The sequence below is a fragment of the Caretta caretta genome, chromosome 6 (genome assembly GCF_965140235.1).
Source record: "Caretta caretta isolate rCarCar2 chromosome 6, rCarCar1.hap1, whole genome shotgun sequence".
NCBI classification, from domain to species: Eukaryota; Metazoa; Chordata; order Testudines; family Cheloniidae; genus Caretta; species Caretta caretta.
Window position 1 is genome coordinate 50,463,580 of NC_134211.1, and position 27,822 is coordinate 50,491,401.

The window sequence follows — 27,822 nt, forward strand, 5'->3', positions numbered from 1 at the left end:
GATTATGGGTGCCTAACTTGAGACGATTTGAAGGGATTTGAGTTTCAGAGGGTAGGTGCAAAGGGCTTTCTGAAAATCATGCTCTTTCAGTTTTCTCAGGTGTCACACCCAAAAAATGACACCCTACTTTACTAGTCACTTAAAAATTTAGGCGTAATATTTCAAACCATTTCACCAGTTGCTGTGTAGTCTGTTTTTTCTATAAGATTCACCAAGGATAATCCCTGTAGAGGGATATACAGCATCACCACTGTAGTAAGATGTGGCCCTGAAACATAAGCCTTGTATCAGAGGCCCGGAATGAGGCCTGACGCCCCAACTAATGTAATGGTCAAGACTTTGCTAACATAAAGCAAAGTTAAGCTCTGAGCCAGAGGCAGGCCCTGCTCACAGAAGTTGGCAAGAAGGTGGCTGCTAATTGCACATATACAAATCTATAAGGTATAAAGTCCTAAAAGAATGAACGTGTGCCAGGATGGCACCAGAACATTCTGGTATGAACACATTCCACAGAGACAATGAGGAACAGGCTGACCCATCCTAAGGACAGGGTCAAAAGGATAATATAATGGATAGAGTTGTTTGTTCGAACCATCATGTACCAGGAGAGAGGCAGCACCCTAACACATAGAGGGGTTGTACCTCAATACGTCAGGAGTGATGCGTAACTTGTTTGTACCTGTGTAAAAGAATGCATCCCTGAGTGGATGTCTGGAGTGTCCTGCCACTGACTGAGCTGCGTCCATTGTCAGGAAGCACATATGTACTAGCAGAACCGTAGACATCTGATCCAGGGAGTTAGAGACTGTGTTTCATTTGGCAATAAACCTGGCTGGGCGCCTTTGTACCTTATTGGAGTCTGTGGTCATTGGGGGTTCTCTTGAGATCTGCTGTGTCAGCTATCTGCACAGAGCTGGGGTAGCACACAGAGGGAACACACGCATTCAGCCGACTGTTATCAACATTGAACAGAGCAGAGCACCACAATGGTGATGTCTGACAACACTGGTGACTCCGACCACTGATCTGGTGAGTAAGCGAGCTGTTCGCTATAGGACTCGTGATCTAAGATGACAGAAAACCGCGAGCTAGGGAACCCCCTTAACCTCTCCCTGCAAATCCCCACAGAGTTTCAAAAATATAATGGGGAAGAAACATGTAATATAATTTGTAAGGCTAGGGCAGAGACTGTAGCCTTAAAATGTAAAATATTGCAAACTATAACCATGGCTGTTAAATGGTTAAAACAGCATGCCACAAAAAACACTGCATCCTAACTGAGGCACATGTTATTCAAAAACATTTTGTTCAATTGTCAGAGGTCACCGGTATGGTGCTCTGCTCTGATCAATGTTGATAACAGTTGGCTGTATGTGTGTGTTCCCTTTGTGTGCTTCCCCAGATATGTGTATATGTGCAATTAGCAGCTGCCTTCTTGCCAATTTCTGTGAGCAGGGCCTGACTCTGGCTCAGAGCTTACCTTTCCTTTATGTTAGCAAAGTCTTGACCATAACTTTAGTTTGGGGCCTCAGGCCTCATTCTGGTCTCTGATACACAACTTATGTTTCAGGGCCTCCTCTAACTACATTCTCCCACTTTTTTTCTTTTTATGAAGAGGATGTTTACCTATTGTCCCGGAAAAGCATAATGCATGGACTAAAGATAACCCAGTGGGCTATTATGTGGTTACCTTATTTTACCATCCATACACTCATGCCCCACCTGTCATTTTTAGTCTGCACATTCCCTCGTACGACTGATATAGAGATTTTATTATCCAATTATTTTTAGTCCCTTATGGTAGGCCTAGGAATGTTAGGCCTGGGACCATGACTGAGGAATGTAGTATGATGATTGAGCCTTAGAGGCACTCCCAAATAATTAATATATATGAATAATATGGATATGGCGTACATATTTGTAGTGTATATTTGTATAGTATGTATGTGTACATATGACACCACCTTATAGCCAAGCATAACCGTGTTTTCCAGTCTGGTGTTGAACTCTGGCCCTTTTACTTTGGTGACACAGATAGAAACACACTCCTGTTAGGGCATTGCAGTTATCACCAGTATCATCATTAGTAGTAGGCTGAGTGTTTTGAAAAACTGAGATAGGCATTTTTATAGTGTGTTCCACATTATTATATATATGAGAAGTAAAAACAGAAATTTGGAGTAGGGACACTACAAATGAGGCCTTTATATATAAATGTCTTGTAATTAGTTACTACCCAGTACTGTGCATTCATGTTATGGGTTACCCTTACTGCTGGCTGTCACCCTCTGGTAAGCTATGCTGGGCAGGAAACAGGAATGGCTAGCTTCTCTGTTCCATGGATTGCATTGCCCCTTGATACACCAGTAGTTGATGTAGATCCAGTTGTTTTTATGGATGTTGTTTTTCAGAAAGCCTACTGAATGGACAGTAACCAATTTCTCAAATATTGCTGTGTCAGGATTTAGTATTGGTACCCAGACAACCAGATGCCCAACTTTATTTTATGTTCTTATGGCTCATAAGAGTCTCAAATCACTGGAATTGCTCGAGGGCCTGGAGCTTTCTTCACAAAGAAATTTTAAATAGCTGGCATGACGGCACCTCTGTATAAAGGAGGAAAGTTTTTATCTTTATGAACACAAAAAGCTGATTCTCGTCTCCTGCAACAATAACTTTAAAAATTCTGGGCCAAGATGAATAAGAGGTACTGCTGGTATCGCTCAGTCTCCCTCCTCTAGGACAGAGGAACGTGCACTTCATCAATGAAAAACTAATGTTGTTCTACTGGTAAGGCTCTAGTTATTACAACCCTGAAACCAACAGAAGCTTTACATTACTGATTAGACCAACATAAGTTTTGCCCTGGGTGTGCTGGCCAGTACTGCTTAAATGGAATATTGGTAAACCCGGTTTCTTGGAGAATTTGAAGAATTATATTCATTGCTGGTCTATACATTAGAGAGCACCAGATTATAATAAATGCTGCAATCAAAATGTCTTTCCTCGCTAAAGCTACACTGTCGATTTGTGGTGAGGCACCAGACTGAAAAATAGATAGACTGTAGGAAAATGAGCCTGTCATTATCCACCGTCTCACACAGATAAGCATCATTCTTATATAGTGCCTTCCACCTGAAACCTCAAATCAGTTACATTCCAGGCCCTAATGAATAGCACCCCAATGGGCTTAATTCATTTAAACCACATAGGGAGGCATATTTTAGTGCTGTGACTAAAAGGAAGTCAAACTTCCAGGGGCACCAGGGGGTCATGGGGAGCAGGGAGTCTTGTTGCATATGTTGCAATGGTGTGGCCAGTTCTATTCTTGCACTTCACAGCGGCTGGCAGTCAGTACATAAGGGACATGGGACTAATCCTGACACAAACAAATGCTAACCCAAAGTGGTATGTGAATTAAAGCTGCCAGAAACCCTAGAGTGTTCGCTCCTAGCATTCCCCACCACTGCTAGCCAAGGTATGACATTGTCCTGTGCTGAGTGGGTGAGTGAAGGGGCTTTTTGCTTCCTCTCTCGCTCTGGTTCATTAGTGCAGGACCCACAACGTACCAAAAGCAATAGGTTTTATGCCAAATGCTGTGGAGCATGTTCTGTTCTGAAAGGCTATCTGTAGATGACACAGGCATGCTTGGCACCTGTATATAAACAGTAAATAGCTCTGGGGCAATTCTCAAATAAGTGATACAAAAGGGAAAAAAATCCTGCTCAAGAAATGTAAACAAGGCCTCCATCCCAACTGGCTGGAGTCACTCTGTTGCTGGGACGTGGAAGGGAAGTTGTTTTGAATGGGCAGGCACACTTTCCTAGCGAGACAACTCAGTTCAGTGCCTCTTATTCTGCTGATTTTATAGAATGCGAACTTTGCATGTGGACTCAGAGGCTATGGGAGGAGACTTTCGTATATTGACGCAAACCATTGGAATCTCATTTTGGTGGAATGCATATTTTGGGCAAGCCAATTTTGCTGTAGAACACTGGAAATAGAGCATGCCTCTTGGCTCCTCTGTAATTATACCTCTGAGCCTACGGTTTATTATTATGCTAGACTCACAGGAGAAGCTTAATGTTATGTTTTGAAGGGATGTTTGTTTTTTACTGTAGTGAACCACTAGAATAAATGTGATATTTTTACACTAGAGCTAAAGGTCTTAAGCTGGTGCCTGCATGTCTTGGAGCCCTGTATGCAGAAAATGACAGCGTGCCTGTCATCTTCAGAAATGTTTCAAAATGTACCTTAATTATCACCCCACCCCACACCCAAAAGGAAACAATGTTATTCTAGTGGTGCCGTCTTTGTCATGGTTTAAAGAGCCAACCCAGTGAGCCGAAATCTTGAGTTGTATGGATTGCCAATAAAATATAATGTGTCCAGTCTGTGGCAGGATTTGTCTTGTGTGTTTTTTGTATCTTAGAAGTTACGATATTGACTTACCACATGATCATAGTCACTAGTTTCATTACAATCTCATTCAGGATGCTGAAGAAATCCACCATCATTTTGGCCTGCTCTCCCATCTTCCCCATAGCAACGCCAAAAGCAATGAAGAACCCTATCAGGCCTGTCGGAGGAATCACACCACAGAGAACCACCAGTTAGGACGTATGTTTTTTGGTCTGAGTCTCTGCAGCTATGTCAGAATAAAGTCACCCTGTTAATTCAACCTTCAACCAACTGCACTGTATTTCATAGCTGAAATGCTTTATCTCTTGTTAATGTGATCTTGTGCTAAACTTCCACAATGAAAACCAGGAAGTATTCTTCATTTTCTACTAGCCTATACATTCCAGGGCATAGAGATTGTTTTTTCTTATGTCATAATATAGCACCTAGATTAATCAAATAAAATAATAGTTAATTAATTTACAGTATTTGATTTGATTCAGTTTGAAAGTAGGGGTACTGAGTCTCCATTGCATGGCCCCTTTACACTGCTCTTGTCTGTTCCTTTGGTTGACCGGTCCACCAAAGGAACACTCATAACATAGGCTTCAGTATGCCATACAGACTGCAGAGGCCTCACAGGCCTGGCAAAGGGGTGTGGCCAGACTCCGATTAGCTCTGGCTGCCATAATACCTTCTAGGGGCCATGTCCAGCTTTACCTAAGTTTAGAGCAGCCCTGATGCGGTTCTACCTTGTACAGGGGCCAACCTCAGAATACAGTGAGGTTCAAAGGGAGCATCCCTTCCCCATATCTCAACACACACAATTTTTGTCACTAGTTCAACCAAAAGGAATAATTGGGGTTTTATCTTTCCCTGTCTTAAAATATAGATATACATATTAAGGGACTAATGCTGCTCCAGATGAAATGATCGGGAGTTTTCCCTTTAAATCCAGTGGGAGCAGGAGCAGACCCTATTGTAATATAACAAAGGAAATTGTAACTGTTTTAAAAAAATGGAGGAAACTCTTGGATATTAGAAAACCAAACAGAGAATCAACTGAGTGAATGAGTACGCTAGGGACTATTTGATGATCTATATATGCTGTTTAGGATTAGTGTGCTCTGATGCAAGGCTTTGCTACCTGGGAATTTGCAGGGATCAAGAAAAAGTTCTGAAGCTCAGCAACCCTCAAGAGATTGAGCTGTGAGACATGATGAGAGTTTAGCATTTACCTAGTGTGTGAGCTCAGTTGGGAATTTCCCTTGTCAAAAAGCTAAGTAAGTCCCATTAGGATACAAAAACAGAGGAAGAAAGTGGTTGCAGATGTCAGAAATGACCAACTTGGCTATCTAAAAAAACTTACTCATTACTATGCGGGTGTTGTACTTGAGTATCACGAGTAGAAATAAAGGATGCATGTCTGTGTGTGCTGTAGAGCATGGAGGGATGTGTTGCTGATAAACTCTTAAATAGTCACTGACCAAGTAATTTCCTGGAATCCCAACTGTGGTCAGAAAATGTTAGTAGGGTTTTTTTGGTCCACTTAATGCCAAACTGGCAGTCACATTACTCATAGCACTCAAATTTGTTTGTGTTTGCTCGAATTTGCCCAGCAACTTTAACTCATGCAACTATGAGGCCAATCCCCCTACATTTTCATTTTTCTTATAACCCCCCCGACATATTATGTCATCATGGGCCAAACTACTGTAGTAATGGTATCATGTAAGCTAGTGTTATTGGACCATTACTATATAAAATGGTAGTAGATTTATTTTCTTCTGCTTCAGCAATGTATTGGTCTTTCGGTCCCTCTTGTTGTTAATAAAAAGAACAGGAGGACTTGTGGCACCTTAGAGACTAACAAATTTATTAGAGCATAAGCTTTCGTGAGCTACACCTCACTTCATCGGATGCATTGTCAGTAGGATACAATTTCCTCCAAAACCTAGTACCAAATCTAATGTCTCTCTCATATTATCCCTATTGTCTAGTGAGCCCGGTAGCATTCTGGCTTGGAATGATATGTACACATATATATTAAGTGTGGATATGTGTTCAAACAGCACACATTTATGGCTGGGTTGTTATCTGGACTATACACAGGGGAGTAAGCAGGAGCAGGAACCTTCCTTAAGCCCTGGCGTGGCTAATAGGACCACGTGTCTCGGTGCATAGGAGTACGTAGGTGCAGCATGTCTGCCCCCTCTTTCTCTCCCACAGATGAGGTAAGCGGGCAGAGATGGGTGGGGAATGAGCAGAAACTTAACTCCATCTCTATTTGCTGGCCAGTACAGCTGAGATGGCATGGGGGAGGTTTGTAATTTAGTGCTTTTAAAGGTTACTCTCCCGTGAACAAAGAGGAAGCAGGGAGGGAATTGTGACTCTGGGAGGAAATTATGACTCAGATGCATGTCAATGTCCAAGGGATTCTCCTCAACTTGTGCAGTTTACAACCCCCCAGACTCCTTGTTTAGGGCTGTCCCTAAAGTTACAACTTAGAACAAAGTGCCCAAGAAAGGGTGCCCAGCAGACTGAAATTCTTTGTAATTTCAAAGAATTCTTTGTAAATTCTTTGAAATTCATGAAACTGTTAAAGCCGGGGGACCAGCTGTTCAAGCTTTCCCCGTGCATAGGATATTTTGGGTATTCACAGAGCCTAACACATTAATAGTAACAATGTCTTGATCATTTCTCAGCCTTTCTATATGGTTGAGAATTAGTGATACTTGTGGTGGTTGAATCTGTGATGTGGGCACATGGGCACTAGGAACAGGACTGAGACCATCAGATTTGTATCACTTAGGCCAACAAACAGTCAGCAAGTGGTAGCCACTTTTGGGGATGCACTGCGTAGGCCAAATTTGGGCTCCAGAATGGATCAGACGAACCCGGCTACTCACTGAGTGTCACTGAAAAGCAAGAGCTGGTATGTTATCAATAGAAGTTTCAATAGGAAACAAAAAGAAAAGGAGTACTAGTGGCACCTTAGAGACTAACCAATTTATTTGAGCATAAGCTTTCGTGAGCTACAGCTCACTTAATCGGATGCATTCAGTGGAAAATACAGTCAAACAAATAGGAAACAAGTTTCTTTACCTAAGACATTCATTCCATCTTTAAACTCAAGCCCCTTTTTAATGACCAACTGGGCTTCTGGTGGTGCTTCAGTCATCGTCTCGTTCATCAGAGCAAAGACAGAGTCAGTGACGTTAGCTGGTTCTTCAGTTTGTGGAGGCACCAACACTTTCTTAGTGACAGTTTGGATCTGAAGAAGTTACAAAATGGGATGAGAATGGAATCACAACTGGATTTAATACATATGGGGGATCAGAGAATAAAATAATACTCCCCTTTCCAAATAACCCCAGGCAGTGCTGTTTTTAGAGGATCAGACTATGCAACCCACCACCTCTAACCCCTCTTCCAAAAATAAGTTAGTTTATAATGCTTCCAAGTTTAATTAAGTCCTGGGATCCTATTCCAAAACAGCAGCATAATGAGGATGGCAAACACCTTCGTCTTAATTGTTAATACTGTGACGGGGCAAGGCCAGATGGCTATAGAAAAGTAGTCGGAGATAGATCTATTAGCTCCAGGCTAAACAAATCCCTGGTACCAGGATAAGTGAAATGGAAGCTGCTCCAGGTCAATTAAGACACCTGGGGCCAATTAAGAACTTTCCAGAAGGCAGAGAGAAGGCTAGGTTGATTGGGACACCTGAAGCCAATCAGGGGCTGGCTGAAACTAGTTCAAAGCCTCCCAGTCAGTCAGGTAGGTGTGCATGTCAGGAGCTGTGGGAGGAAGTTGTGCTGTTGGAGAGGCTGAGTAATACACACCATATCAGGCACAAGGAAGGAGGCCCTGAGGTAAGGGTGAAGTGGAGCTTGAGGAAGTGAGGGCTGCTGTGAGGGAAGTAGCCCAGGGAATTGTACATGTCATGTTTCTAAAAGGTCAGCTACCATAGCTGATACTATTAGGGTCCCTGGGCTGGAGCCCGGAGTAGAGGGTGGGCCCGGGCTCCCTCCCCCACCTTTGCCCCCTGATTAATCACTGAGACTGGGAGACAAGAGACTGTGCAAGGAAGGATAACTTCTCCTCACCTCCCTCACTGGCTTATGATGAAAATGGCTCAGTAGACTGTGACCCTTGTCTCTAGAGAAAGAAGGGTTACGTGGAGGGTCACAGTGAGCCTCTGAGGCTAGCGAAATCCGCCAGGAAATGTGGGACCCATGAAGGCAAGGACAGAGCTTTGTCACAATACATAACATCTTACATATAGGCCCTTTCATCCAGAAGGATCAAAAAGTGCTTCAGGCACTGTATTCCGTACAGACGTTTGGAACAGGTGATAGCAGCAATTCTGCCTCAACAATGCAACACAACAAAGACTTTTACCCAGAGGGGCACCTCCGATCTAAGGTACCATGGTAGTTTGGTTCAAAAACATGTTCTGATATTTCTAACACCATCTCCACCCATCATGTGGCTGGTTCCTTTCCAGATTGGTTCAAAGTTCCTATCTAGGAGAGTTCAAATAAAACTAGTATACATAGAGACCCTCCTGGCATGGTAATTAATGACTCTGAGAGCTGGACTGCAGAAGAAATATCTAACCTGCCACACACCTGTTGCTAGCACCACAGTGGATAATCCAAAACATCTTACCACGGCAACCTGGAAAAGCATCTGCTATTTCTATATGTAGAGATAGTAGGATCTCATTAATGATAGCACTCAGAAAAAACATTGCTACATAACAGCTGGATAAGTTACGGTGAAATTAAATTATTAGGGATATAGATGCCCAGATTCAAAGCCTTAACATCTTATTTTACCCCTGTTTAAAAATGTGCCTCCTCTAAATATAGAAAATAAAAATATTCAGCTAGAAAAGTACACTGACAACGTGTGAGACACTCTTCAGCAACCCTGAAGCCAGCGGACATTTTTTATCTGATTTCATTTTTATCTTGGTAATTTTATTGTCCTGTGATTTTTATGTGAGATAGATGTAATGTCAAATCTGTGTAGAGCTACAGAAATAAATAGGGGGATTCTGAGCACTCACAACTCCCACTGGAGTCAATGAAAGCTGAAGGTCCCCAGCACTTCCCAGGATCAGACCCATAATTACTGGTGCAGGTTCAGATAAGCATCTTGAAAGTAAAAAATGCTTATCTGGACGTTAGTCATCATTCTAGAGCACACATTTAAGTGAGATGTTGTAACGCTTTTTAGAGGTACATAAACTCACAAACTAAGCATGGGTGGGTAGGGAAATAATGGGTTTCATTACAGGAAAATGAGGTTCACAAATTGAACTGTTTTTAAACCCAAAAAATAATAATTCAAGAAGTTCACAAAAGTCCCAAACTCAACCAGATTCAACTCTACAACCAAGCTGTACTTTCCATGCAACCTGAGAGCCTTTACTGTCATCTACCTGGCAGCAAGGGAAACTGTCTCTCTCCCTGGTGGATCATTACAATTCAGTGCTACTGCCATTAACATTACAAAATCATTCTAAAATACCTGGCTGGAGCTCTGCAAAAAGACTTCTTGCATCCAAGGCCACCAGGACATGTTGAATGGCCACTAAGCTATTCCCAATAACCATAGGAAGGGAAAGCAGCTTTTGACACCACCCAAACTAGGTGAGGAGGGGAAAGGACCCCAACCTCCCCGGTAACCAAGAGAGAAAACAGGTAGAGGCCAACTCCAAAAGCTGGTATGTGAGGGGCTACAGCTGAATAGTAAAAGAGGTGTGGCTTTATGGCAGAAGCTTTGGTGGAGGCTAGTTTGGAATTTGTTCAGATAAAATACGGGAACACTAAAAAGCTCATTTAAGCCCCCATCCAAAGCCCATTGAAGTCACTGGGAGTCTGTCCATTGACTTTGGTAGGCTTTGGACTGGGCCCATATGGGGCAATGTTAAAAAAGGGTCAGAGTGATAGCTGAGTCATAGGTGGCAAGATGAACTGTGCACACTAGCCATTAACACTATGCCGACTGAACAAGTCCAAGAAAAAAAAGTGTTGGATATTAGCAGCTTAATTCACCCTCACTCTTTCCAACTCATTCCCTGTTCCTACCTATGGATATTTGATCCATTTCCTACAGATCAAGGGCTGAATTCTCTTCCTCTCTATGATACAAGTAGGAGCAAAGAGGGAAAAACAGAACCCCACTTATTTTATGAGGACACTTCTCAATTTTCAAACAAAACATTGTGGTTTTTAGCCAGCCACGATTTGGCCACATGACCTCTATCTCCATGATGATTTGGGAATATTCTGAACATGCTCTTTTTAAACGCCAAGGACTCTGTGTTTTTATGTGAGAGTATGGGGAAGAAATAAAGCTCTCTGGGTCCTTTTGGCAGCTTAAGTCTGCCCCGCCTGTGTTCTCACTTTACTCCTCGCCCAATCCTCCCACCTGTAGCCACAGCTCCAGTTAACATTCTATTTCAAGTAGTACCATTTAGGAACATCTAATAATGGGTTTGGCAACAAATCTTGTTTGGTTCAACAAAAATAGACTGCATGATTGCCAAACAATTTAACTTTAGGAAAAAGCATCTCACACACAAGAAAGCTGCTGACAGAGGAACTGGGAAGCATATGTTCTTTGTAAGCATTTCTTTTATCTCTTACCAACACTGTGTTAATTTAATGCTGGTGAAAAGTGATTAGAGACTGAAGTATTTAACTCCAGAATAGGCAACAGCAGTATAAATCTCCTCCCTTCCCAGCCACTGCCCCCACAAGATGCCTTACAGCTGACATTGTGGAGCCCTCTATAGGCAGTTCAGCCATTTGTCTCCATTATCCATATAGATCTTGGTCTCCAGACAGACAATGAACTTGCGGTATGGGACAGTGGGTTTTGTGATGTGGACACCTGATCACTGGGAACTGGCCTGAAACCACCAATACATTTCACAGAGGGCATTGGACAACACTTAGCACCCGGACTAAATTCAAATTCAACCAGCAGCTGAGAGGTGAAATGTTCCATGAGTCAACCATCCAGAACCCAGCATCTTTCTAGAGCAGGGGTAGGCCACCTATGGCATGCCTCTGCCAGCTGATTTTCAGTGGCACTCACACTGCCCGGGTCCTGGCCACCAGACTGGGGGGCTCTGCATTTTAATTTAATTTTATATGAAGCGTCTTAAACATTTTAAAAACCTTATTTACTTTACATACAACAATAGTTTAGTTATATATTATGGACTTATACAAAGAGACCTTCTAAAAACATTAAAATGCATTACTGGCACGTGAAACCTTAAATTAGAGTGAATAAATGAAGACTCGGCACACCACTTCTGAAAGGATGCTGACCCCTGTTCTAGAGCATTAAATATTGTACATGAAGAATGAGGTGATTTTAAAAGATTACTTACTAGTGAACTGAAAAGACCTTTTTCAAAGAATTGATTTAAATAAAAGTGCTCAAGAACTGAAATCAGGAACAAAATTACGACATAGTAAAAGAAAATAGTTATAAACTATTTCCCTTCCTAATTTACCTGCCCAAAACTATAGTCCTGTATTCTCCCCATCAGTAATTTAATGCCTTTCACGAGGTGAAAGACAGAACTCTGAACACATATCTTGGAATGTAAAAAGGTCTTCGCATTTAAAAAGAATGTTGTGAGGAATAGGAATATTTACCTGCTGGAAGCATGCTTGGACTAGATTTTCAGGGAACAGGTTCCGGATGAGATCCAAGAAAGCATCCAAACTGGATACTTCATCATTTTTCTTTCCTTCTCCCAGCTGCTTCTTGAGTTTGGGATTTCCTGGGTGAATGGCTAAAACCAGAATCACCCCTAGCACAGCAGCAATGATAGTAGTAGACATGTAGTAGACCATGGCTCTTGTGCCCAGTCGGCCACTAGCTTTAGCATCCAAACCTGACAGTCCTGTGTTTAAAGAAATATGCAGTGGGACTAGTTATTATACAATTCATCAAATTATCACAAACCATCTGGAGACTCTGCCTATAGTTATTTCCATTTTAGTAACTATCTTGAGATGTTTTTTCTCCCTTAGGAATTCTTCACAATGTAGATGGTGCCATGAAGAACTTCCAATTTTTCTCCCATCTGAACAACACGTGTTTAAAGCTCCTGCTACCTGTGGAGAAATGGCTAAGACTGAATTCAACTGAATCCTTAATTGAGGAGTGTTATTGAGAAACACTAATCATGTTCATTAGGGCAAACCAAACCTTGTAGTGATATCCTTTTGCCATTTATTTCCTGGAAGCTGGCCATTTCAAGGATGAGACACAGCTTTGAGCAATCCATGCTGTCCAAACCTGTGCTACCATTCATACCCACATCCTTAAGTGGGATTTGTAAGACAGTATATTAGGGAAATGGTGACATTCAAGAGAGTATCACATGCTTATTTGGATACAAATTGGTTAGCAGCATCAACTACTGAAATCAATGAAGTTACACCAGAAACTGACTTCACCCATGAAATATGAATCAGCTATTATTAATTGCAAAAGACTCACTGCATCACATAATTATTCTTCCCTTCTCACTAAAGATGAACTATGTAATGTCTTTAGCTAGCATTTTAAAGTATTTATTGCTAATAGATCTCACCTGTGATTAAACTGGATATAATTAAAGGTAGGATCAACATTTTTAACATCCTCATAAGGATATCTCCTGGGAAGGCTATTAACATGATGATGTCAGGATCAATAGGAGTTGCCAGACGAAGAAGACCCCCACACAAAGCACCCATTATGACACCTGAAAGGAGAATTAAAAAGGAAGGGTGGAGAAAGGAATCAGAGTCATAGAAGTGTAGCACTGGAAGGGACCTCAGGAGGTCTAGTCCAGTCCCCTGCACTCAAGGAAGGACTACGTAATAAGGAGGCCATTCGTGACAGGTGTACATCTAACTGTTCTTAAAAACCTCCAGTGACACAGATTCCAGAATCTCCTGAAGCAATTTGTTCCAGTGCTTACCTAACCTGACAGGAAGTTTTTCCTAATGTTCAACCTAAACCTCCCTTGATGAAATTTAAGCCCATTGCTTCTTGTCTTGTTCTCAGAGTTTAACTAGAATAATTTTTCACCCTCCTCCTTGTAACAATCTTTTATGTACTTGAAAATTGTTACCATGTTGCCCCTCAGTCTTCTCTTTTCCAGACTAAACAAATCCTTTTTTTTTTTTTCAATCTTTCCTCATAGGTCAGGTTTTCTAGACTTTATCATTTTTGTTGCTCTCCTCTGGACTTTCTCCAATTTGTCCACATCTTTCCTGAAACACGGTGCCCAGAACTGGACAGAATACTCCAGTTGAGGCCTTATCAGCATGGAGTACAGTGGAAACTTGAATCTTTATTCAACATACAGAAGAACAATCTTGAAGAAAAATGGTTTCAGAATGATCCTACTACATTCTGTCCAGTGTTATCTTTCATCTGACAATCCCACAGTAATTTGCAAATATTAATTAAGCCACAATGCCCTGAGAGGAAGGTAAGTCTAGTTAGTATAATCACTGTGCAGGTGGCTGAACTGAGGCACAGAGAGGTGAAGTGAATTATTCAAGACTATACCAGCAGTCAAAGCCAAATACAGTCAGTAGAAGAGCCAGAAATAGAACCCATCAGTCCTGAATACCACTCCTCTGCTTTCACCACTAGAACAGCGCCATTTCAAAACTCCAGTGGTATTACTTTGTCTTACCAAGCATACATTTTGCTTTGAGCTCTCTTCTTACAGAAGAATTGGCAAACAATATCCCAGCTCAGCGAGGGATCTGATGGGAAAACTAGCAAGACTTTGTGATGAATATACATTCTACATTTTGTTACCAATATATTTAATATTAACGTTGAGTTCTCTGAATGGATTGCTATTAGTATCCAGTTCACAGACACACAACAGAGCAGAAAAGACCTAACAGATTACCCCCTATCAGGATTGCAATACAAACAGTGCATCTATTCCAATCTGAAATTACTAAGGCAATGGGGCTGCCACTATTCCCCTTCAGAAACTATTCCGTAAACCTGCACATGTCACTGTTAGATAACTTTTTTCAATATACAGCCTAAACCTTTGATTGCTGAATTTCTCCCATTGTTCTTAGTCTCACTATCTTAGATCATCCTAAACAATTCCTTTGATTAGTTTTTACTATTATTTATTTGTATTGCAATACTATCTTGGAGCCCTAGTCAGGGACCAGCACCCCATTGTTCTAGGTGCTATGTAAACAGAACAAAACAGTCCCTGCCCCAAATAGCTTACAATTTAAATACAGTGTTTACATCTTTAAAATACTTGAATTTCCCTTTGCACTGTTACTGCATGTTTTTATCTCAGCTGTCTCTGTCTTTCTGATCTCAGGCCCTGTGTACAATTTCTATTGTAATAAGACACCACAAGACAATCTGAATTGTGCTTTGAAACTATTGTTGGAATAACTTATGGTTCTATGGTGATATCAGGTTGGTTCAATGAGAAATAAACTTATTTTATCATTGTGATCCTCTTGGAGAGTGAATCAGGCATCTTGGAGGTACTGGTCCAAGCCCAAACTTCTTGTCTATACAATTTCAGCTACGGGAAGGTTGAAAGTTGCACTACTTTTGAACTAAAGCTGCAGTTGGTCATTCAAGCAAAATGGACTGGGTCTGTGAATTCACTGCATTTGAAAAAAAGTAGTGGTCATGGGGCCAATAACCCACAAAAAGATGTCAAACTGATCCATATTTGGAGGGTTCTAAAACCAGAAAGCACTATTTCAAACTAGGTCACTGAACCCAATGTCTGTGTCAAGAGACACATAGGAGATAAAGCTTGAGTCTCAGCCAGGCTGAGTGGAGGAAAGTGTAAAAGATCAGGTAAAGGGTTTGTTTTTATATTTTCAAAGAGATTGAAAAGAAAATAGAGATTTTCTCTTTTTAGTGATGGTGAAAGACATCACTTAAGTCCTATTACAGCCACAAAACACATGCAGCATGGACATTAGCTCTTCAGGATTCCTCCATGCTACTCCATCCATGTGCCTTTTCCCTGAACTAACAGAACCATGCTTACTGGGGGAAAGGGTAAATTCAGTCTCCATTGCCCATTCATTCCTTGGCTGCCCAGCTGAGATTGGCAAACTTGCAGGCATTGCTGAACACAAGTACAGTCTGTACACAAAGAACCATAGGATGCATACAAGCAGAGTATATCTTACCAAATACAGTAAGAGACAAGAGCAGGTTTTTTCTGAGTGATTGGCAGAACCGCAGGCATACATTCTTGGGCCTTGGCTCCACAGGGCTCAGTTGGCTTTCATGCATCCGCACTTCTACCTGCTTAGGCATATTGTTGGCACTAGAAGAAAAATGAATACCAGGTAAGCAGCTATAGTACCAGGTGCCAGAAGTGGGAGAAAACAGTTGAACTTTAAATGTACCACTGTCACATGTGTCTGGCAACTCTGATTCTGATAGCAAGATTTGGAACGTCCCATATCTTTGTAGGGTTTGAGTCCCAAAAGGCACAAACAGGTCAGCTGAGGTGGTAGTCTGGTATTGTCAAGGAAGTTCCATACAAACATGGCCAAATGCACAACAGCTAAAGTACTACGGCATCCTCAGTGGGGAAGGGGGAGGGGGCAGGGGGAAAGAGGCCTAAGCTCTGTCGATGGTGCCTTGTGATGTGCAGTGCCCAAGCAGCAGGGCTCTCAGTGTGTTGGGTGGATCCAGGTGAAAGACCACAAAGAGAAGCACGTTGAGCAGTGACCCCCACACTGGCGGCAGAGAGCTGCAGCCCGTGCTCTCTCTTGGAGGATGTGGGGCCCTGTATAACTGCCTGGGAGGAAGTTGCACACTAGCTCTGCTGCGTCTGTGCTCAGAGAATGAGTAGCAACAGTCTGCCCAGCTTCTGAATGGCTATGCTAGAGAGCATCCACGTAGGACAAGACAGAATGTGTCCCTAAAAATATTCAGATTAAAAGCTAGGTCTATATAGAGTAGACAGGATATGCTTACACCATATGCAAAAGCTGGTGCAGTGCCGGAGCTACTGACAGTAAGACAAATTCCCCTTTCTGCTCCAGCCATTTTGCACTGCCCGAGTGATGCTAAGTGCTTGGTTCCTTGTGAAGACTTTCCATGGTAGAGTTCGATTTCCCCACTGGTGTAAAGCTAGCACAGCCAGCACAGGAAAGGCGTCAGGGAGGCAGGTGGAATGCCAAAGTGGGGGATCATGGTGGAGCAGAGCACTGCCATACATATGCTTCACTGGTGTAAAGTCCCTTCCACCACGCTAACTAATGCCAGGTCAGGCAGCGCCAAATCAGAGAGCTGCAACTGGCTCCCTCGGGCCCCCAACTCTTCTGTGCTGGGCACAGCTCAGGCATGGGAAAGAACTGAGCCAAAAATGCCTTTTATTTATCCAACGTTTTAAAAAGTCAATTGTTTGTGCATTATGGCCCTCATTCTGCCACCCCGCTCACATTGCGTGGTACCTTACACGCTGAGAGGCCCATTGAACTCAATAGGCCTACTCATGCAGTATAGGTACTCCTACTCAATATAAGGAGGGCAGATTATCGGGGTCCATAATGGGTCACATTCTGCCCTCAGTTAGATGTGTGCATCTTCCATTGATTTCCATAGAAGTTCCATACATTAGTGTGAGAGCAGAATTTGTATAGGCATTAAGTCCCAGGTCACTCTGGAAGACCAAATATCATTTACAAGGTAGAAATGGAGCCCCAAAAATTATATAAACAAATAACTCAGTCAGTCAGTCAGTCATCAGTCCATGTCAATGCAAATGCTATGATTCATAGAGAGAACAGATGTTTGGTTCTCAAGTAACCACAGAAAGATAACAAAAGTTGAACACTGCACTTGGGTCGTGATTTTATCATGTGCTACACAATCTATGTTTTGTTCCAAGATGTCGTATAGTATATGCAGCTCACTGAAAACACTGGGGCAATATTTTCTCTGTCTGACCTGTGGATAAAAATCTCACGCCTAACAGCAATGTTAAAAATTCAGATGCTTAGATCATTATCCTTTGTGGCCTATTTTATTACATGCCGATTGTCATCTAGCACCCCGGCTTTTAACAGATATTTACACCTTACAAATTTTAGCAACAATGATTATTCTGCCTTATACAAGACTTATTGGTTAGAATTTCCAGAGTCAATGCATGCTGCCATCACACGTTTCACCCTAAGACGTAAAATATGTAAAGCTTGTCTTCTGAATGCATTGCAAAGGCCTCAAGTGAAGCACAGGACACCAAAGTGGGACTTGATCCTGCTAGTTACTGAGAACTCCTCTGAGGTGTTTGCAATAATGTGGGGGATCTTTTCTTTTTGATCTTGCCTAAAGTTTCCTGTCAATTTATCTTCAAGGTTTCACAGGAATATAGGGTGAGAGAACACTGGGTGTGGGGTAGATATTTGGTCTAAAGTGAGTGACACATTCCATTTGGAGGTGGAGTGGAAACCAGAGATGAACCCTAATTGTAAAATCTGAGTCAGAATTTTCTCAGGGTGTTTGCACTTGGAGTTTTGGTTCAAGCCCCTCTCTAGCTAAAAGCTGGTGATGTGCATGAGTATCTGAAATTTGCAAACACTGGCACACCTTCTTTCTAATAGCTTCTCTCAAACAGACAATTCTGGCATACCATCCCCTGAAAGACAACAAGTTAGTGCAGGAAGGGGAGGTAGTGGCTGTCCCTCTTCCTAGTACAGAACAGAATGAATGCCCCAGCATGGTGGTACTGGCTACTATACTGATATTTTTGATGAGACTTGAAACTGAGACAAAACTACTTATGGTCAGCAAAGACCCACCATAGCACTTTGCACGAGAGTAGAGGCAGTAGGATCAATTTCCTCACTAAATTCCTATTCAAGTGTTTATTTGATAATAAAATTTGTTTTGGTGGTGGGGGAAAAACCATGTTTCCCTTTTATGAGTTAGAAAAAGGAAGAAAAAATTAAAAAGTGAGAAAAAGTGGAATTTTTCCCACAAAAAGGAAAATAAAAACTTTCAAAAAATTATACCAACTTTTTTGTTTTGATACCAATGGGAATTTTTGTGCAACGTTTCAATTTCACTGACCTGCTCTAATATAGTAAGGAGCACCCGCCTGGAGAGGTATATCTGTGGCTTCCATAAAGGCTCAATCTAGCCTTAATCTATGAGTTTGCTTTGGGATATTCATTTACAAAAAATAAAGCTAAACGTTGCTATATATTCTGTTAAAACTTTTCTAGAAGGACACTTAGTAAGAGTCTGAAAAGCAGCTTGCAGTCCTATAAATCAAAGAAAAAGCCTACCACAAGACATTGAGAAATCCAACAATTCTGCTACATGTTATTCCAACTTCAGCAGCATGACTTTGTATCTGAGCCCAGCACTGTAAAATAAATGCATTATTTAAAGAGCTGTAAAATCAAAATCACATTTTCCTTTTTAAAAAAGTTTTGCTAACTGATTTTAGGTCAGTGTGAGCTCTTCATACAGTGACCTTGTGTTCAGCAAGCATTCTATTTTGCTTTGAATGAGATAACCATGAATGTATTCAATGGTTGATATTATTTGCAACCTAATGACCTACTTTTATTAGAGTTTCAATTTTCAACACTCTGCCATGAATTTACATTAAGAAGACCATAAATTGTCATGTATCTGATTTAGAAATGCTTTGCTTCCCTGGACACTTCAGCTTTTTGCTATTTGATGTTGTGGTATTTAACATCCTGACAGTGATATGACCCAGGGAAACCTAATATGCAGTAACAGGACCTCTTAGAAAAGAGCCTGCAAAGGGCTGTTTGTTCTGTTAGTTTTTAAACGCTACATATGTGTCCAGCAGTATATAAATGATGAGCACCAGTAGTCACCTGTGTATCTATCTTTGTTCTATAACACTCATCACTCCAGTATATAAGCACTGAACAGGCAAATTTTATGGCCAGGATGGACTTTTTATCATAATAATATATTTGTCAAATGAATGTTAAGACCCAGTATCAGAGAAGGGAGTCACCCAATAAAGATTTCTTCTGGGAGGGAAAGTGGGACATCCATCCTAGCATGTGAGAGCTCTTTTCCAGAGTGTCTAGAGAAGCACAGGACTCAAAATCCTGTGTAAAATGTGGTTACATGGATATACAGTAGAGCTGGTCAAAACATTTTTCTATTAGAAAATATTGATTTGATAAAATCAAAACGCTTCTTGGGAACATATTGATTTTGTCAATATTTTTATGGGAAATTATCAAAATATTTTGTTTTGTTTTGACTTTAACATGCCAATTTGTACATTATTGTATCACATTATATTGAAATTGAAACAATAAATTTGAACAAAATGTTTTGATAAGGTGAAAAAATACTTTGGAATCTTTCATTTTGTGAAAAATCCTGAGATTGACATTTTGTCCCAATCTGGGACAAAACCAAATTTAAAAATCTCATCTTTTCCTATGGGGTGGAAATTCTACTTTTTGTCCAGCTCTAAACTATAAAAAGAGATGAACCCAAACTCTAACCCCAGGTACAGAGCTGTTTCATTGCTGTGTAGACTTCTGGGCTTGGGCTGGAGCCTGGGCTCTAGGACCCTGTGGGCATAGGCTCTGGCTTCCTCTGGGCCTGGGGGATGCTCACCACAAGCCCCGCCCCCACCCAACACCTTCCCCCAAGTTCCCACACTGTCCCACCTCTTCCCGCCCCAGCTCTGCCCCAAGCCCCGCTTCCACCCCACCCCTTCCCCCAAGTCCCCACCCCCGCCTCACCTCTTCCTGCCCCATCTCTTCCCTGCCTCTTCCTGCCCCCTCCCCTGAGTGCACCCCATCTCCTCTCCTACACGCCGCAAAACAGTTGATTGTGGCAGGTGGTAGGTGCTGGGAGGGAGAGGGGGAGTTGATCTGCAGGGTTGCCAGCAGATGGGAGGCACTGTGGGGAAGGGGGTAGCTGGCTGCCAGTGGGTGCTAAGCACCTGCTAATTTTTTTTTGTGAGTGCTCTAGCCCTGGAGCACCCCTGGAGTCGGCGCCTATGCCTGTGGGATTTGCAGCATTAAGGATATTATCTACAGTAAATATAGGGCAGTATATAAAGCATTATTGCAGATATGCAAGTAAATATGTCTATTTAGCTTAGGTAAATTGCAAATTTTAAATGGCAGTTTGTATTACTTTCTGGTTCTCATGCACTAATACACAGGTGCAAAAATGGTTTCTTGCTACCTCCCCATGTGGAAGGCTTCTGTTTGCTCTCATTTTCAATTGTTTCTTTCCTTCTTGCATTTACATTAATGGGTATAAACTTGAAACTAGGGAAAAGCTGCTTTTTCTGAGTCATCGAGTCATTACCAGCCCCACAAGTTAAGGGATAACAAATTACATGTTGCTGAGAGTGACAATTACCCTGTTCCCCAGTCACGGAGAAGGGTTCAGTTCCTCAAAAGTATTTATGTGCCTAGCTCCCAAGAATCTGAGCCAACATATGAGTGCTCATACAGATGGCAGAAACCTAGAGTGGATGCACATGGAGAAGAGTAAATTATAATATAATTGAAGCCTATAAACCAAGATTGTGATGAGGCTAGTAAAAGTAGATTCTGAGTGCTGGGTAAATTAGCAGAGGCTGCATTTAATTTAAGGAGCTAGTTCACCTGGGTCAAGTAAGCAATCAAGTATAAAATTCAGCGCTGGCTAAGCATGACTGTACCTATTGAGTTCCTAGGGGAAAGGGCAGGTATCTGAGGGCTGTAAGGGAAACTTAAAGCTTTTCAATAGCATGAATTATTGCTTTAGCATAGCAAAGGTTAGAAAGAGCACAGGAGTCAACTGACTTTAGGGGGAATATTGGTTGTAATATGTTTGAAGCCTGATAGCATAGGCTTGCCTAAGGGCTTTACTACAGCATTAGCTTTTCTCTGGAAAGGAAGATAATAAAGAATTTAGGGCTTACTGAATTTTGTAACCGTTGTCATTTCAACTATCAGGCTGTTATGTTTATTCTCTAGAGGCCATTTGCAGATGATATGGTATATTCTGTTGGACTCTGAACTAAAACCTCTCTCAGCTTAGATGCCCGTTACAAATCCAGCGCCTTCTGATGCGGTCAAATCGTGTAAATGCTATCCCTCAATCGCAGCACTAGTTCAGGCCCCCGTCCTGCTTAAAAATGAGCCTAGGGAGAGGCTTTCTTGAACCCCAACACTTCTACTGGCAAAACAAGACATGTGAGAACAATGAAAATTTCCCAGTATGTCACCAGCTATCACTGGCTAAGAGGAGCAAAGTTAATGTGCACTTCTGCTCTGAAAAAAATCACTGTAAAAATGGCATTGTAAGGTTGTGTGTCTACTAGAGCTTAGTGATTTCAGGCCAAATTTGATCACTCTGACCATCAGTGGAGTTGTGTGTGTGTGTGTGTGTGCGCTACTGAGGACTTAATTTGGCCTGTATGATATTTATTAGTGGTATTAAGGCTCTTTCCCACTCATCAGTATTTTGACTTACAAATCCCAAGTGGAAGATAAAGGCTACAAGAGAAGAGCTCTAAAGTCTGTAGAAGAATGAGTGAGGAAAAAAGTGACTTTGCTCTCAGGGTATGAGGGTATATGGCAAATTTCCATAACCAACAATAATAAGTGCCTAAGAAATTAGGGCTCAAGCACCACAAAGCCTGCTTATAGTGCAACTCCACTCTGTAGCTGAAAAAAAGTCCCAGACTGTTTCAGTGCATTGCAATGGGGTGACTACAGTTCAGCTTCTTTAAAGAGATGTTCTGTGACCAAATGTAATTTCACTATTGGGATATACACCATTGTTCTGTGTATATTTTGCTTTAGATAAGTTTTTCATTACTTTATGATTTTTGGAAAATCCATTGGCGCAGCCCCATGATCCTTGCAGGGGAAACTGAGCGCAGAAATGCTATTGTGTCTGTTTTCAGAGTAGTAGCCGTGTTAGTCTGTATCCGCAAAAAGAACAGGAGTACTTGTGTCACCTTAGAGACTAACAAATTTATTTGAGCATGAGCTTTCATGAGCTACAGCTCACTTCATCGCTGGATTTGACTATCACTGTTGCTATGTGTTGGCCAGTTATCAAACAGTGGATTATGTACTGCTAAAGCACATGGGTCAGGTTTAAGCCATATGCCTCTTTGCAAGTATCAAAAATAAAATAAAAACCACCCACCAAAACAAAAGCAGAATATAAGCATTAGTCTGCATTAAAGGATTTTTTAAAACCCCCTATGCCGTCACTGAAGACCTTGATGGAATTGCAATCTTATTATGTATGTTATTCCTTGTTATGTTTATGAGAACAAATAAGCCATGGCCCAAATACAAACCTCTGTTAAAGCACTTAACCCAGGGCTGGATCGGGCCCAGACGATGGCATTACCAGTGACACATTTTGAAACGTGACTTGTTTTTCATAGTAGGAAGAAGATCTGCTCTGTTTGGCTCAGCTTAGGAGCTTGTTCTTTCTTCTTGGTTTAATCTTTTCTACAAGCGTAATGTCCCACATGTAAAGCAACTAAGCTGCAGCACACATGGGTGCACATGGGTGTTTCCAAGGGACTGTGCAGTCATTTCCAAACTGAATTGCTACATCTGCTCACTCATCTTTTGTTTCCTATTGTTTCTCTGCAGAAAAATTTAAAAAAAAAAAAAAACTTATTTGCAAAAAAGACTTTCACAATCCACTTGAGTTGGCAACGTTTGAAATGAAGCCCTGTTTGTTTAAAATCCTAGTGAAACTGCCAGGAGATTTTTGCTGAGCGAATAATTTCTTTAACAGGTTCTCCAGCTTTTGAACCTGACAGGGAGTTTTGAACACAGAGAATAAAATATTTTTAAGAGAACACTTTTTAAAGGAACAGAGAAAGGGGATGTGTTCTATGATTGCTTGCTGATGAGAGTGGCCTCCCTGGGTTTGACTAAAAACTAGAGCACATTGAGGTAGAATTTGGGAGGAGTCTATGGGTATGTCTACAGAAGTTCACAGACCATTGAGGAAAAGGGAAGATAGTAAAAAATTGCAGAAAGCTGGGAAGTATCTGATGCATTATACTCATCACTGGCTGAGTGCCAACAACATGGCACACCACAGAGCAATGGGTCTGCAAATGTCACACCATTGATTCATGACTTCTGATCCTTAATTTCGGGGCAATACTGAATATGCTGGAATCATTGTTTGTGCTTGTGTTGTGTAGCCATAAAAGAGCTAATGATGAAATCTCTGAAAGGATTTGTGTGTAAGTTTCTGGCATGGCAAACCTTGGTAGAAGTGAGCATGTTGTAGGGTTAGTTCCTAATGAACAAAACACAAATACCTAAGAACTTTACCATACTGAAAATTGACAATATGAAATGTGCCTGTTGTAGAACCATTTAAGAACCGATATATCCATGTTGTGTCTGCAAACTGCGGCCAGTCCTAGAGTGGCCTTAACTAACAAACGAAGTATATTGTATACTCCAGTCTCTGTGGTATGAATTAAAGGTGTTTTAGTAGAAGCCACCCACCTCTTTTAAGAGACGAGAAAGTTATACTATATTTCACATATTGGTACCCAATGGCAAAGCTCCTATTGACTTTAATGATCCAAGATCAGGGTCTCATGAGTCACAAAGTATTTAGATGAACTTACGAAAGGTACATATATACATGAGGGATCTATGCTGTTATCTGCTAGCATAACAGAGCCTTAAATGATGATCAATATTATAGTTAGTGGGCCCATCTTCAGATTTCTACTTGCTGAAGATCTCACCCTTGGTAATTATTTAAAATCTTTAAACGTGACAGTGATATATATGTGTGAAACTCTGGGGATGCCCTGTTGTCATATCATATTTTCACTCTTTGTCCGTGAACCTTGTGCCAGAATGACTTCATATAGGAAATCCCAGTGCGATACTGCAAAGGTCTGCTCTGAACTCCAGGTCCTAAAGTGACTCTCAGTTCTGTTTTTTGTACAAGCAGGGTACAGAGCAAACTATTTTAAAACACACTGTGCAATAAATTGCAATAAAGTTTATGACATGTTTTATTTATTGGTGCATGGGTGGCATTCCCTTCTTACTGCCAGATTTCTGATGAAGCTTTATTATAAATGGTCTAAAAAATTAGGCAACACTCTACCACAGAAGATCAGGACCTAATGCTTAATTACTGTGGTAATTAAGCTTTGAGATCGACATGGAGACCAGAAGAATTAAACATGAATCATGTTATGACAAAAGGTGTAACAATGATGTGCCTCTTGGTGCAAAAATTATATACTCAAAAACTCAAAGGCAAATAGGTTCATGATGTTGCCTTGGCTTCTGAGGTGTGCCAGGTGGCATAGAAGAAAAGGCAGTGATATAATGCCTTATTGGTAATGTTTTCAAGAATAGTGACCGGAGCTCCTTAAAATAGTTGTGAGACAGGAGGGAAGTCAGAAATTGTGGAAACTCCTGGATATGCCCGTTGTGGATGGTCCCAAATTGTAGGCACTAGAAGCAGTGGTGTGGGTTTAAAGAGTCATGATTAAAAATGTTACAGGAAAGATGGACTGAGGAGCAAGGAGCACCTCTTGCTGTGGCCTATAATGATTCATTCTCTGACCATGAGTGGACACTGAATAAGAGCTCAAAGTTCTAAAACGTTTTTAATTCTAGAGTGTATGATGATCTTGACAGATCTAGACTGAGGAGTCCTTAGCATGCCTCTGGCTGGACACTTTGGAGTAAAGAAGTTGATCAAAGCTTCTTCTGTCAAATGTATAAAATGGCAGATTATTGCCAGATCTTTGATATGTGTCAAAGAGTATGAAAAATAGGGGCTATGGGGGAAACTGTCCTTGTTCTTACATTACGTGCACTGTTGGTATCCCTTTTCAGAGGGTATCTATGGCTGTCATAGCATCGCTGAAAGCCCCATTGAACTCAAACTATCCTTATACCTTAGTCGTGCAGTCATCCACTATGTTGTGAGGTTCTGTGAGCTGGTGGGAGGTTTCACTAGCCAAGGAAAGGAAATAGAAGCCCAAGTATTAATCTTTTTAAGGCCCTTTCCTTGAGCTTGTTTTACTGACCTTAGAACAAAATAAAAAAAAAAAACCAAAAACCAATCAACTGAAATAAACTGGGAAATAATGTCCAGGACCTTTTCCTGCTCTGACCAACCAAAAGGACAGAAGTACATCCCTTCCTTATCGGGGGGAGGAAGAGCTCAGTGGTTTGAGCATTGGCCTGCTAAACCCAGGGTTGTGAGTTCAATCCTTGAAGAAGCCATTTAGGAATCTGGGGCAAAAATTGGGGATTGGTCCTGCTTTGAGTAGGGGGTTGGACTAGATGATCTCCTGAGGTCCCTTCCAACCCTGGTATTCTATGATTCTCTTACATCCATCTTCCGCTTCCCTTTATACAGCAGCCATGTGTCCAGCCAGGACCTATGATTAACCCTTAGCAAAGAGCTGCACCTTTACCTTGTCACAGGTACCCTGAGCCTTCTATGTGAGTATTTTTCCATTGTTCATAGCAATCTACCAGCAAAACTAGTAAAATTCAAATAGGGCAACACTTCAGGGTTTTTTTGCTACTGGTATAATCCCAGAGAGACCTGGACCTTTCTTGCCTATATAAGTGAAAACAATACTGTTATAGTCAAAGCTAAACACTGATGTACTCATAACAGCCCAAAGACAATAGCCCTTTCACAGAGTTGTTTAGAACCAAAGCATGCTCTTGTTTTTTAAAAGCCACATGGGTTAGGCTCTTAAAAAGCAAGAAACTTCATTATGAGAAACACTACCTTCCTGGAATATGTTAAAGGGATTGCAGAAATTAAGTGTAGCATAATAGAATCTCTTGTGACAAATTATTTTAGGTCCTAAAGCTTAGCATGTCCTGTTTTATCTTTTTTGACAGCTGTTCCTTGGAGCAATATTTATGATCACAATGCAGCATGCTTTGATGAGTGCATGCCATCTGCTGGAACCAAAAAGGCTTTTTACAAAGAAAATCCTAAAATGCTCCACTAGTTTTCACCCAATGCAGGGCATTTTTTTCTGTCTGATTGATTGTACTTTTTAATGGTCTCATTAACTCCCTTCTGACACAACAGAATGGCAGCATATACACTGCTGATCATGCTGGAAAAGGAGAGAAAAGATGACTATCAGGATAGACAAACATTTGTTTTGGGTAGCTGGGTGAGTTAGGTTGGGCATTCACATAAGTAGGTTGTCCAGGTGGTCTATTTTTATCCATTCCTTCTGTTAGACATGTCGGAAATACACCCTCTAAGAACAGCAAGCTAAACCGGCTAAGGCATCAATATTTTAGATAGGAGTGTGTGAATGTTGATGTGGAGTGAAAATCTTCTGTTGTACACAGGTGTAAAGTTTATGATTTTCTATATATCTGTATATAGCTGGATGGTGGTTGTTATGGTTACTCCTGTTTGGTTAACCAATATTTGGTGTGTTGTGCGTTTTTTCTATTATGAGAAGAAATTGATGATAGTCAGGTGTTCCTTTGATGCAATCCTCTTTACTTACAGAGGATGTCCACACAGTCCTGTTTCCCTGAACACAGTAGGAATCGAATAACCATTTCTTTGCTCACAATTCCAAGCCTCTTTCCAGGCAACACCCAAAAAGTACTCTTAGCTTCTTCTCAGGGCCCTGCTACAAGTGCTTCTCTGTCTGTCGGGCTTCCTTGCTGCCTTCTTTTTGTGCTTCTGTGGTGTTTCTCCTGCTTTTGTCTCCTGGTCTCTGGCTGCCTTTTGCACACACAGAGTATGTTTTCACTGCACAGGTAACCTGGGTTTTTACGTTGGTTTTTAGCCCAAATATGCCTCCCATTCACACTGAAAAACCACTTTCAGCTGATCTGGCTTACTTGGCCGAGGGGTGGGTTTGAGCCCATGCTCTGCTTTCACTTAGGCCATGTCTAAACTTACAGCAGCACGGCTGTACTGATGCAGCTGTGCTGCTGTAAGAGCGCTCATGTAGCCACCCTACGCTGACTGGAGAGAGCTCTCCCATCGACAGAATAAAGCCAGCTCAATGAGTGGCGGTAGCTATGTCGGTGGGAAAGCGTCTCCCATCAGCACAGCGCTGTGCACACGAGCACTTATGCTGGCAAAACTTATGTCGCTCAGGGGTGTGAGGTTTTTTTCACATCCCTGAGTGACAAAAGTTTTGTTGACATATGTGCTCGTGTAGACGTGACCTTAAGGCTGGAACCTGCCCACTTTGCAGTGAGTTTCCAGGCAAAATTGCTTGAGTGCTGATAGTCATTCAATGTCCTTCTCACAATTCCCTTTGAAGGATAGACAACTTCTCTCACAGCTGACTAGGAAAGAATCCTAGAGCTTGTCTGT

General features: G+C 41.5%; 1 protein-coding gene across 3 annotated transcripts in view; it reads right to left on the reverse strand.

Annotated features, from left to right (window-relative positions):
• The window catches only part of SLC1A2 (solute carrier family 1 member 2), a 110,447-nt gene that overhangs the window by 25,486 nt on the left and 57,139 nt on the right, over positions 1 to 27,822 (reverse strand). For all 3 annotated transcript variants that reach the window (XM_048852494.2, XM_048852493.2, XM_048852495.2), the window contains 5 exons: positions 15,639 to 15,778; positions 13,037 to 13,189; positions 12,090 to 12,340; positions 7,507 to 7,675; positions 4,453 to 4,579 (listed from right to left, as the gene is read on the reverse strand). In XM_048852494.2, the coding sequence (XP_048708451.1) occupies positions 4,453 to 4,579; positions 7,507 to 7,675; positions 12,090 to 12,340; positions 13,037 to 13,189; positions 15,639 to 15,778 (840 nt within the window). The remainder of the gene's footprint in view (positions 1 to 4,452; positions 4,580 to 7,506; positions 7,676 to 12,089; positions 12,341 to 13,036; positions 13,190 to 15,638; positions 15,779 to 27,822) is intronic.